This window comes from Lycorma delicatula, chromosome 3 (assembly GCF_047948215.1).
Source record: "Lycorma delicatula isolate Av1 chromosome 3, ASM4794821v1, whole genome shotgun sequence".
NCBI classification, from domain to species: Eukaryota; Metazoa; Arthropoda; class Insecta; order Hemiptera; family Fulgoridae; genus Lycorma; species Lycorma delicatula.
Genome location: NC_134457.1, coordinates 146,006,661 through 146,020,345, shown reverse-complemented (window position 1 = coordinate 146,020,345; position 13,685 = coordinate 146,006,661). Strand labels below are relative to the sequence as shown.

The 13,685-nt window shown below is 28.6% G+C and overlaps 1 protein-coding gene across 7 annotated transcripts in view; it reads left to right on the top strand.

Moving 5' to 3' along the window:
* LOC142322087 (low-density lipoprotein receptor-like) overlaps nucleotides 1–13,413 on the top strand; it is an 871,174-nt gene extending 857,761 nt beyond the window's left edge. For 2 of the 7 annotated variants that reach the window (XM_075360744.1, XM_075360746.1), the window contains 3 exons: nucleotides 704–865; nucleotides 4,440–4,508; nucleotides 12,485–13,411. In XM_075360744.1, coding sequence (XP_075216859.1) covers nucleotides 704–865; nucleotides 4,440–4,508; nucleotides 12,485–12,529 — 276 coding nt within the window. In that variant the 3' untranslated portion in view covers nucleotides 12,530–13,411. Of the gene's footprint in view, nucleotides 1–703; nucleotides 866–4,439; nucleotides 4,509–12,484 lie in introns of all 7 variants that reach the window. The other 5 variants (XM_075360751.1, XM_075360745.1, XM_075360747.1 and 2 more) reach the window with 5 other exon arrangements.
* The last annotated feature ends 272 nt before the right edge of the window (nucleotides 13,414–13,685 follow it).

Here is a 13,685-nt window from a genome sequence, read left to right as displayed (position 1 = left end):
GCCATCAACAAAAATTTTCCCTGAACATATAGGCAGGTATTTTTAATGACTATCTTTTGGGTCCTGTCATTCTACCAAATCGTTTAAATGAAGAAAATTATTTTGCTCATTTAACCAAAAATCTTCCACATTCTTTTGAATATCTACTTCGAAAATTAAGAGGAAATATGTGGTTTCACCATGTATGAGCTTCAGCACATTTCAGTCAGTTGGTATCAGATTTCCTGCATAAAACTTTCCACGAAAAATTGATAGGCCATGGAGGGCCAGTGCCCTGGCCTGCCCGATCACCTGACCTAAACCCTCTTAACTTCTTCCTGTGGGGCTATTTGAAATAAATTATTTTTTATTCAACTCAACATTGAGAATCTTCAACAAAGGATGCAAAATGAATTTCAAGAAATCAGGAATAGTCCCAGAATTTTTGAATGGTTAAGACCATCATTTAGAAAACGACTGGAGACTTGTGTAATTTCTAATGGTGGACACTTTGAACATCTCTGATAGCTTTTAAGAATTGTTAACTGTTTAAGTACACCTAATGTTCTACAATAATTAATGTAAGATTATTACAGATAGTTGTTTTATTTTTTAATTATTAGGTACAGAGTTTAAAATTTACATACAGAGGAGATATGGACTACAAAAAGTTTATATATATATATATATATATGCTATATTTCATTTTTTTGTATTGTTTCAGATTGCATTTATTGTTTACCGTCACTATTTGCATCGCAATGTAACTAGTATGAACTTTGATAATCCAGTCTACAGAAAAACAACTGAGGACCAGTTTTCACTGGAGAAAAATCAATACCAACCACCAAGTAACAGAATTTACTCATCAACAGTGGGAGAAGAGGTCAGTGATAATCATGATATATCTTTTTATAATACTATCTAGAGTAATGTTTATACAAAACTATAACGTTATTAAAAATTAAAAATATTTGCCTTCATACTTTTGTTATTCAATGTTATGTCAAATATATTTTGAAGTGCAATTACATACAGCAATAAAAATGTTTCTTATTAATGCACTACATTATAAATTTAATAAGTGTGAATTAAAAATGTGATAATTTAGAATATTTTCAAAACAATTATGTAGAGTTATGGTTTTAAAATATTTGTATAGAAAATAACAAATACCATGTATTTTGATGAAGTTGCTGGCATTCAGACATTAATAATATTTACACTTACTATGTTTTTGCCCATAATAATCAGCATTGAAAATGTTTAAAACTATAAGATTTTTAAATGACAAAATGTAGCAAATTTAACATGATTTGCAAAACTCACATCAAAATGTTTTAATATGCTCATGTTTTGCTATAGTCATTTTCATTGAATATATATATATACGGAAAAACATATTCTAGGCCTATACAAAAATGGTGTTTTTTAAATTATATGAACAAAATACTGGGTGATTCAAAAAGGACTTCACAAATTTAAAAGCATATAAAAATTTATGTAGATTACATATAGATTCAGTTGAGGTCTCATTTCATAGTAAAACACATCAAGTTTTGACTCATGTGATTCATTAGAACCAAATTCGGCAACCAGCATTGTCACCAGCTCTATTAAAAATGGGTACATTTAGTGGTGCAGAACATGCTCCCAGTGTGTTTTGGTTTCATGATTTGCAGTCAGCAACTGCAGTTCAACATAATTTTCATAGAGGGTACTCTAGAGAGCCTCTTAGTAGGCATACAATTTACTCTTGCACCAAACCTTCATTGGGAGAGGCTGTTCTGTTAAACATACAAAAACACTAGGTCACCTGTGTGTCCCTGAAGCTGCTGTGGAACAAATCAGAGAAAGTTCTGCATGTAGTCCGAAGAAATCAACTCGACATATGTCATGTGAGACTAGCATTCCACAAATGACTGTTTGGTGTATATTATGTAAACAATTGCACTTGAAGTCATACAAATTAACCATGGTTCAACAGATTAAAGATGATGGCAAATTTGCTTCACTGCGTTTTCTGTGGAAATGATGGAAGAATTGCAAAGAACAATATATAATTTTTTGTGATGAGTCAATATTTCACATCAGTGGCAAGATGAACACCCATAACTGCCAAATATGGGGTAGTGAAAACTCTCATGAAACTTTGCAGCACATTCATGAAAGCCTTAAGGTCAATGTTGTTTGTACACTAAACAAACATAAATTGTACGGCCTATTCTTTTTCCAGGAAGCAACTGTAAATGGCATTGTTTATCTTGGACACACTTCAAAATTTTCTAATTACTCGATGATGATGACCAAGATGGTTGCCATTACTATCAGCAAGACTCACTACTGACTAGAAGTCTGATTTTCTTGATAGTTGATACCCACCTTGCTTCCCAGATTTGACAGAGCTAGATTTTTTGTTGTGGGGTTTCATTAAAGATTGGGATTATGTACCACTTTTACCTGCTGGTGTTGTTGAGCTAAGACTCCAAATTAACACCGCAGCTGCAAAGGTAATGTTCGACTTGCTGGTTACAATCTGGAAATAGATCTACTTGAGGTGGGATGTATGTCCCATTACAAATGGAAGCCGTATTGAACCAAAGTGAATTTTGGGTGACCATCTTATGTTTTTCTATGAAATGAGATCTCAGTCGAATCTGTAAGTTATCTCAATAAATTTTTATATGCTTTTAAATTTGTGAAGTCTTTTTCAAATTGCCTATCGCAACGGTATTCTAAATGAACAGTTATAATCAAATGCAGCCGACCTTTGATCAAATTCTAAAATAAAAATGGCTTCAAGAGTAATGATAATGTTTTGATATAAGATTTGAAAACTTAGCATTTCTTAAATTTCGTTCAGTATTATTTATGATTAAATAATCCAGATTTACTTGCAGTATAATGCACATTCTTTTTAATATATTTCTGTTACCTTAGGTCTATAATATATAATATTTTTATATGCCTTTAAAACAAAAAGAAAATCTTATTTTTATTCTTGTTTCTTCTTTGTTGTTTAGACAATATTGCACTGAAATTAAGTTGCAATTTCCCGACAAAATCAAAGAGATTTAAAATACATATACAGTCAGAGTTTGTGAAATTATCATTTTTATTTCTTTATCTTATGAAGCATACCTTTGTAGTTCAACTTCGTCATTTCAGTTTATACTGGTACATGGTTACATATTTATTATTATGTATTACTTTCAGTCCTCTGATTAGTTTACATTTAAATATTGACTTCCTAATCAATCTGTCAAGTATAGTAACAAAAAATGTTAAAAAAAATTATATAACATAAAGTTTTATTTTATTCAGCATTTGGAAATTATAACTTAAATATGCCTACCATATAACTAGTGGCTTTGCATTTTGAATTAAGTGATCTGATATAAGTAAAACTATCAAAGTGTCTCCTCGCTTATTATTTTACATTTATTGAGAAGTCTTGCAATACTACACAAACTATAACAAACCAGGTTTGCACATTAAAATATTTTAGATTGTCTTAAATTTTTCTCACAGCTTTTAATTTTTAATATTCTCAAAGTTGCTGAAATAGATGTAAAGATTCAGAAATATTTTTTTAAAGTCTACCTTGCAGATGCACTATTTATTTGTGTATAATGACATGTTTTGAGAATGAACCCCTACCATCAAGCATGATTGTACTAATTCATTTTTGCAGCTTATAATAATAAAGTTAAACTGCAACAATAAAACAAGTAAAAACACTTACAGAATTATACTTGTATACAAAAAGTGCACTTCTCAGAGAACGCATTGTTCCGTGATTGCTTGTAGACTTGGTCAATAGACTATTGAGTATATTTTTTTCTATGTTCCAACTATAATTGAAAATAACAGTATTATTCAGTCACTTAGAGTTTAATTATAGTTGCTTGTAATATTAAGAAAGAGCAATAGCTTAATATTTTCAATACCACAATTAGAATTCATATTTTGGAAGTTGTATGATGTAATGAATTTTATTAATACTCTTATTCACAAGTTATAATAATTATTATATATGTAATATTTGATAGAAGTAAAATTTATTTAGGCAGTAAGTAATTAAAAAAAAATGATTTATAAATTTTAATTGATTGTCCTCACCGATTATTTATTGTTTAGTTAAATAGTTTTGTCTACATTATTTAAATTTTATCAGACTGTATAATTTGTAGCTAATTATTGTATTATTGCTATTTAATAATGTAATAACATAACACATGAATTAATTTTTCATGCTACTTTTAGACCCTCAATGATTTTTTGGTAAGTTTATTATAATTGAACTGGTATGTAATTTACATTTATAAGATGTTCTCTTTTACTTTTGTGAATTTGCATAATCTCTTTTATCTGATTGTATTTTGTTTCATTATTTTTATTTTATTAATTTTTCCTTTTCTTTTCTATGTTATCTCTCTTCATACTTTATTAAATACTAGCTTGCGGCTAGTGTTGTATATCTACTGTCAACTGCACAAGACATGGATAATGGACTAGAATTGAGTACAGTTAGTTCCAAAAATAGATTTTTTATAAGCGAAAAAAATATTACTAATACATTTACACAGAAAAACATTTTTTTTTGGAAAGTGCATGTAAATATTTGAACATGACTAATTCTACTCTCATTTACCATATTTCCAGTTTAATAAATGCTGCTAAAAGAAGAACATACGTAGTAAAATATTTTGTAAAATGTAACTACTTAAAAATTTAGTAAAAAATTGTTAAATCTCTCCTTTTAGAAAAAAAATTTATGATAAAAGATTTTGCAAAATATTTGTGAAAAAATGTAATATTTGTTAAAATGTACTTGAAGTATCTTATTGCAAGCACTATATTCCAGATATGAAACACTTATGTTCATAATTTAAAGTGTGTGAATTCATAAAATTGATAATTAAATTTTACTGGAAAGGAACAATATAATAAGTTATTATTAAATACTTGAAGCAATCTTCAACAATTCCATGGTCATTTTTTTTTTAATTTCTATTGGTATCTTGAATAATTACTTAAAAATTAAGTACTTTCTTAATTTTATTTGAACTTGGTTTAGCCATATGATCTGACAGTCAGTTTTACATCTCAAGTGTAAAAAAAAGTACTATATATTTTCTTTTTTCATTACTGTCTTTTTCAGTCTTCAATACTCTTTATTGGTTGGCAGCTTTTCATCTAGATTTATTACAAACTAGTCTTTTCATTGCTGAGCAACTCTCAGCTCCTGTTTTACTGGCAGATTTCTTTAAATATTGTAATGGGGTTTTCCTAATACTTTATTTCCATATATTTCTCTTTCTCACATATTTGACAAAAAATTATCTAATTATATTTGCTATCCATAAGTGACATCTTTTTTAAAACTTTTTAAAAGTGAACTCTTCTGACTCTTAGAATCTAGTTCATCACTTTATCCATACACTTTTTGTCATCTACCATTCTTCTCCAGCATTATGTTTGAAAAGCTTTTATGATTTTTTCTTCTCAGTTTTTCTAAAGGTCCACATCCCTGAACTATGAAGAATAATACTCCAAATATCACTTTTTATAGATTTCTTTTTGATGAGAGTAGTCACTTTTTATTTGTATAACTTTGACGTCTCTAAAACTTTATCCCTTTTTTGACCCTTTTCTGTTATTATGAGAAAAAAGAAAAAATATATCTATAATTGTCAGGCTATGATTATTTTCATATATTCTAAAATTTTTTGTGCAGATTCTAATTCATGTTTTCAAGCATTCAAATATTTTGTCTATTTAAATAAAATTTTTTAATTTTACACCTACGAACTACTCAATTAAAGTATAAAAAATACACTTTTATAGTGTTTTATGTACAAACTATAACATTTATTAATTTTTCATGCACAAATTTCTATTACAATCAAGTATTTTACTTTAAAAATATACAAAATTATCAAAATTCGGTTATCAAATGATAAGATACCTTCCTATATGGATTGATTTTGTACTTTTTCTACTTTGTAGCAAAAAAAAGTAATGAACACCTCATATTATAACTACCATATAATTTCTCTTTTTAGTTTATCTTCTTTTTTATTATGGGTGGAGAAACATTTTATGTGTGTGTTTATTTTAATACATGTGTTTTTTTTATGGATATGAATGCAAAAAGCACTCTCTATCTATAGCTGGGCTTATCAGTTTTGACTGTGTTGAAGTATTTCATCAATTTTAAATGTAAAAAGAATAAAATTTATGTAAACCTTGTGAAATTTGTTTAAATTAATGAGCATTTGGTTTTTCTTTTTAATTTATGTTTGTCTCCTTAACTTGTCCAATGTTTTCTGTTGTATTGTTGGAGTTAAGTAAATCATTGCTGTTGTGTCTCAAGTGCAACCAATTCATGTATGCACTCCCTTATTTAATGATTATTTACAGTTGATTCTATTGTTAAAATTATTTTGGATTATTCTGCTACCTGTTTTTTATAAATTTGAATTTTCAGATTTCTTTTTATATTATGAAAACATTATGTAATCTTTTGTAATAAAATTGTATTAAAGTTAATGATCCTAAATCTTGATAATGAATAGCATTAACTTTGCCAATCATTATTTGACTTACTTGTTCATTACTGTTGATACACATATACTGCACCACAAGAATCTGTTTTAATTCTGGTACCCAAACAGATCTTTCAGATGGTTAAAAATAAGTTAATCTGTGTTAACAGACATGGAAATTCATTTTCTATTTCCATATTTTCCTCTTTAGTAGGCAGAAGTTCTAAGTATTTTAACCAGTAGTTTTGAATCAAACCTTTTATGTTAATTTTCATACACAATTCAGCAAAATTAAATTTTGTGATTAGAAGTTTTTTTTAGAAAAACTTATTGTAAAAAAAATTGAGAGGTATAATTTTACAACAGTAAGCAATTAAGATAAAATTTGAATTCACAATATACTAGAGTGCATTATAATCAGGGAACACTGTATAAAAACATATGAAACAAAAAAAAAAGAAGAATTTCTACATGTGGTTCAGAAGGTGGTTTCTTAACATTTTAATTTGGGTGATTGATAATGATGGATATCATTTTAAATTTATGAATAAAAAAAAAAATAATTACTTTTAGTAATAATGAATATATAAAAATTAGTGAAGTGAGTTCTTTATTATATACTTACATCATTTTATTATTTAACTAGCAGACTCGGCAATGCTTTGCTATTGCTAGATGTGAGTATATATATGAATTAAATGAACACAATTGAAAGTTTGATAGAACATTAAAAAAATTAACATTATGGAACTTCTCAAAATTTAACCTTTCCCTTTTACCCTTTCTCTTTTTTACCTTTTCCTTTTCTCCATTTCCTTTTCCCATTTTCGTTTTACCATACTACCTTTCCCCCTTTCCCACACCCTTTACTTTCATTCCCCTATTTATTTTTTCCTTGTTTGCCTTTCCCCCTTTCCCATTTTCTAATTTCCCCTTTCTATTTCTTTTATTCATTTTTCCTTTCCCCTTTTTTCTTTTTTCAATATTCCCCTTTTCCCTTCTACCTTCTTCTCTTTTCCATTTTCCAATTTTTCCCTCTTTACTCTATCCAATTTTTTCCTTTCTCCCTTTCTGCCCTCGTGTAAATCAGCCCAGTAGGTTTTTAGTGTATAGCGGACACACATATCAGAAACATTGAAATGGAATCATAAAATATCTGGTATAGTGTATGTTGCTTTTATGTCCAACAGATAGCGCTGTTTTTAATAAAAGACGTATCTGTCACAGGTGTTACATCTTAGGTATATAAAAGTAGGTATTTAAAAACCTGCACATATTTGAATGCAACGTTCTTTCAAAATTTCAAAGCAATTGGTGAAGAACTTTTTGAGATTTAGGAATTTAAATAAACGAATATTTACATTTTTATTTATATAGATGATTGGTTTGCAAATGAAATTCAGTATTTATTTGTGTAGAGAACATGTTTAACCAATTCTCATCCTACTTATCTAGCTTGCTTTATTAATAAAAAGTTTTTGTTTAATTTGTTATTAATTTTTGTTGTTAACTTTTGAGCATGTTAGTATAAAAATGTATTTTTTGTTCATGGTTCATGCTGATTGCACTGCACATGTTAATATTTATTGCTGTGCCTGTGCATGTGCTCACGCACATGCGCACGCGCACACACACACACACACACACACACACACACACACACACACACATACACACACAGAGAGAGAGAGAGAGAGAGAGAGAGAGAGAGAGAGAGAGAGAGAGAGAGAGAGAGAGTGATTGAACATGTAATATTACAAAGCTGAAATTTTATTTTATCTGAAATATTATATTTATTGTGAATCAAAGGCATTATTTTAATAATAAACACTTAGAAAATAAAAGTATTTGGAAAAGTATAGCATGTAGACAAAACTAGTTTTCTTAGGGTTATACAATTTTTACTGTTAGGGTATAAACAGTTAAAGTATGTTTTACATTCATTCAAATTGTCTGAAATAGCAATTGCTATTTTTTTTTTGACCACATAGGATCACTTTAGTCAGTCCATTATCCAGTTCTCTTTGAAGATGAAAAGACTTCGACTGTTCGGGCTTTGCAGTCCTCCCAGTACTTTTTTATACGTTCTGATCTGCGTCCCCTTTCTGATGTTGAAAATGTTCATGTTGTGAATTTCTTTCTTTTGAGTGGTTTTGTTCTTGATTTTTTCATTTAATTTTGTCTATGGTGTCTTCTGGTGTAAGACACAATTTCCTTCAATCCTCTCTTATTTCTCTGATCCTTCTTCATCATATCTTGGTGTTTTTCAAGTCGAGTGTGTACTGTACCAGGTGTTTTAGAAGACTCGAATCTTGCATCCTCATGATAATATGTCCAAAGAATCCTAGTCTCCTCATACACATGGTATTGATACCATGTGTAAGAGGAGACGATGGGTTCTAACTCTTTGTACATGACTTTGTTGGCACAATCCACTACTCTTTGTCTTTCTGGTAAATTTTGATAATGCAGGTTCTTCCATTTTTTCTTTTGATTTTCGAGAGTCTGACGGTCTTTGATTGTTTGTTCAGGTGGAAGAGTGTTTCTGCTGTATATGTGGCTTCTGGTTTTATAAATGTTTTGTAATGTTTTATTTTTGGGTTTATGGATAAATATTTTTTACTGTAGGTGTAACAGGTTAATTTTTGTGCTTTGCTAGTTTGTTTGTTGTTGTTTGGATTGTCTGGTTTTTTCTTTAGTTTGGTTGTTATTATTTCTTCAAGGTATTTAAACTGGATTACTATTTTGAATTTATTACCGTTTATGTTTACTTCTTTTAATTGTGTTGGTTTTTTTGGGCATGATTTCTGTTATTTCAAATGATATTTTGAGGCCACAGAAGTTCTTGACCTCAAAAATTCTGTGGCAAAATTTGCCACACTAAAATCTGTGTTTTAGCTTTATTGATGTTGAACAAATTGTTGGCAATTTGGTAACATCCAAGTTGTTGGTGAAACCAAGGCAGTTTATTTTTATTTTTATTTCTGAGGTGCATTTTTGAGCCATTACATCATTGCCATTTCCAGAGCACAATTGAAGCAGTGAGAGTCCATTGCCCTAGCACAGTCCTGTTTTGATCTCAAATGGTTCCAAGAGTTCAGTTCTGAATTTCTCTTCTGACTTAGTGTTTATGAGGGTCAGTTTTATTATGTCTATTAATTATCTGGAATGTAATTTTTGTGTTATGGGTGGATGAGGGCTGTTGTCCTTTGTACTGGTAGTTCTTCTTTTATTCAGATGTTGATGAAGGACAATTTTTGCTGGTCTTGCTGCTTGCTTCCAGATCTCACAAAGGATGTTTCCCGCCTTCTCTTCCAGATCTCTACCACCACTTTGTAATTCTTCATCTCACCCAGTGTTTGGTAAACTTCTTTTATTGTGTGAGGGTTGATGTTTTCCAGTGGTGTTTTTATTGGGATACTGGTGTCGAATTTTAGGAGTTTTGTCAGTTCTTTGCAATTTAGCAGTTTATTGAAATATTTAGCTAAGATTTCTACGTTGTCTTTATTGTTATTGGTTTGGATTATAGTTTTCATCCTTCCTTAGTAGGGTTGGAGATTTGTATTTTTGGAATTGTTTTTTGAAGGTTTTGTGGTAGTCTCTTGGCTAAATTTTGTTGAATTATTTTTCTATTGATTTCAGTATATCTTTATGGTGTTGTCTTTTTATTTTCCTCAGAGTTTGGTTGGTTTCTGATCTTTATTTTACTAGATTTTGGAAGAATTTTCCTGATTCTTGGGATTGGTGTAATAACCATGCTTGATGACTCTTCACTGTTTCATCGCATTTGGTTTTATTGGGGGCCAGTTCTTCTGCAGTTTGTTTAAGGTTGTTGACTAGGTCAAGTTTATCCATGATTGTTATTTTTTGCTGCTTTTTGTAATTTTTATAATGTACATTTTTATAATAAGAACTATTATTAATTAATTTTTATTAACTAATAATTCTTAATTAATAATTTTTAGTTTTTATTTTTGATTAGTTGGGTAGGATCCACCTTTCTTTTAGTTTTAGGTGCTTGTTTTTTTGTGTTCTTTGGGAAGTGAATTTAATTTTAATTTTGACAACTTAGTGATCTGAACCTGTGTCTATTCCTCAGAGGACTTTTACATTGTAGATCTTTTTGTGGTGGTGTTTGTCCATGAAGCCAAGATCTAGTTACAGTTCTCCTTTAGTGTAGTTTGTATGTTTCACATCATTTGTTCTCTTTTGGACAGGCCATTTTCTGATGATGTCGTCGTGTCTTCTTTCTCTGCCTAGTTGAGTCATTAGTTGTTTAACTAATAAGTTCTGATTAGTTGTTTAACATGATTTTTGGGGATGTTATTTATGGTCTGATTGATTGGTCCCAGAACTTTTCTGTTTCTTTACATTCTTCTGGAGATTTATTTTTATTATTAGTGAAGGGTGGGTATTAATTATGGTGTAGATTTTATTAGATGCTTTTGGAGTGAGTGTTGAGATTCTTGGGGATTGTGAATTGAATTCTTATATGGAGTTTATTATTTTTCACCACTCTCTTCCCAGGTGTACCTTTGTAGAGCCTTGGGATTCCTTGGCATCCTAGTCTGTGTTTCTTATTTCCTGCAGTCCCATGGTGAGAATTTTGTGTTGGTTCATTAGGTCGGGTATTATTTTTAGCTTACCGCTCTGCATGAGTGAGTTTACATTGTGTGTGGAAATATAGGTGATTTGCTAAAGTTTAATTTTGGATTTTGTATTGATCTTGTTTGTATGTGTGTATGAGAGCATTCCAGTGCTTCTGATTACATGTTATCTTCTAAGTGACAGCTCACCATATCAGAGTGCTGCCTTCTCTGAACTCTGGTGTTGCTTGGTTCAGCCGGTGAAATATTTCTTAAAAGATCTTTCATGGTTATCCGTTAAGGGGTCACGTGTGATGGGTCTAGGTCCCAAGGTACAGCTCTAGATGTGATCTAGTGAGATGGTAGTGGGGTATGACTTGATAGATGAAGTCGTGAAGTTTGTTTAGATTCAGTTCCTTGGATAAATTTCTCCTATTTCCAGATATATCCAAACACACATCTCATGGAGGCTTGATCTGACTTTTATTAAAGTTGTTACTTTGGAGAAAAATTAATAAGTCTGATCCTAAACATTACACCTCAATTGCTATTTATAATATTGTAGTATATTATTTTTTTTAATTTTATTTAAATATTTTAATTTTAATTTTATTTTAAAATTCTTATTTATAATTAATGTATATTATTTTAAAATTTTTAATGAAATTTATTTTTGTTCATGAGTAATGATTCAAGTCTCTACACATTCTACATTTATTGTAAAAAGTGTTATTTACTTTTCATTAATTGTAAATTTTATTTAGGAATTCTGGTGTCACTTTGGCTGAAAGTGGTTTGTCGATACATCAAGCTCCTTAATTCAATATTTTCATAATGATAGTTTTCAGAGTTAATTGTGAGTTAAGAAAATTACTAGATATATAAATCTACCCTTTTTGTTTTAATGTTGTAACTGAACTCAGATTTTAATTTGAAATTAATACAATTTTAAATTAGTTTCTTTTGTGTAATAAATATTTAGTATAAAATAAAGAAAATAAATAATACTTTTTTCATACTTTTTTACTAATCTTAAAAATTAAACATTTTTCAAAGTTAATAATGCTATCTATTATTAGTAGATGTTTTAATGAATTACAGTTTTTTTAAAAAGCTGTTATTTTCAAAGAGATTTTCCAAGTATGGAAATTTAAATAGCTTAATGTCAATAAAAAAAAAAATTAGTTTTACTCTACTTCAAACAAATTAAACTACTTAAAAAATTAGTATTTTTTCAGGCAAATATGTAGAATTTAATCAGCTTGATTAAAAAAAAAATGGTTGAAATATTACTCAACACTTGTAATATAGAATTGAAAATTGTAAATATTATAATTATTTTTAATGTTTTGTTTTTTCTTTTTTCAGGCACAAGAGCCTTTAACTAGTCCAGGAACAAATGACTATGTATAATTGTAGAATCATTAATTCATCATATAAATCATTATTATCATCGTACATCCATCCATATACATCGTACATGTCACCACTTCTTTTAATCTGATCATCCATTTAAAAATTTAAACTATTCTGATTGTGAGAAGATTAAGTGATGAAAAAGAAGTTGATGGAACAGTAGTATTAGATGAGATCAAGAAAAGAGATTTAAGGAATAATTAAACAACAGTTATTACTGAATGATTTTAAAATAAATTTATAAACAAAGAACTAGTCAGTGTCAGCACCAACAATAGTAAATGAGGAGACCACCATGGCTAACATTAAAGTTAATTACCTACTAAATATTACTAATAACTGCATTAGTATACTATTACTGAGTATAAATGGGAACTGTGTAATTATTATATTTCTGTGATTGAATGAATGAATGTCTTGTATGTATGTTGTGTGTATGTATATTAGTGTGTATCTGTAAAATCTTGTGTCATTTATTTGACTGGATCGTGCCAAATATTACCATTGTTATGATTATTTTAATTACTGTAAATTATTTTATTATTTATGTTATCATTTACTTGATAATATATTTTTTTTCATATAACATTAGCAGTTAATAATTATTAAGATAAATATACTCATATAGGTATTATTTATTGTACAAAATAAATTTTTTACAATACACTCATTACTTTCATTTGGTCAAATAAGACAACATATTACACAAATTAAAAAAAAAATATTTATTTCCTTTTTATCTATCTTTTCAGTCTTGTTGTTGATAAATTCATTAAATGTAATATGTTTATTAACACATAATTATTTATTGATACATTAATTTATTAATGTATATCTTTTCTTTATATAAAAATTAACAACCTATTATATAAGACTGTCTTACATAAATAACTGTTGTTATTATTATAAATTTAATAAAAATTATTTAGATTAGGTTTTTATTATTAATTTATTATTACTTTGTATATTTACTTTTTCTTTTTTGTTTCAGTGTAAATATTTTATATGATATTTAAATTCTTTCCATCATATCTTGATCTAATAGTAATATTTTATAAATTGTATTCATATTGAACCATATTCTTCTTCTTCTTTCTTTATGCCTGCCTAAGGACCACGTAACAATTTTTTTTCCTTATCTTATAGTACTCTT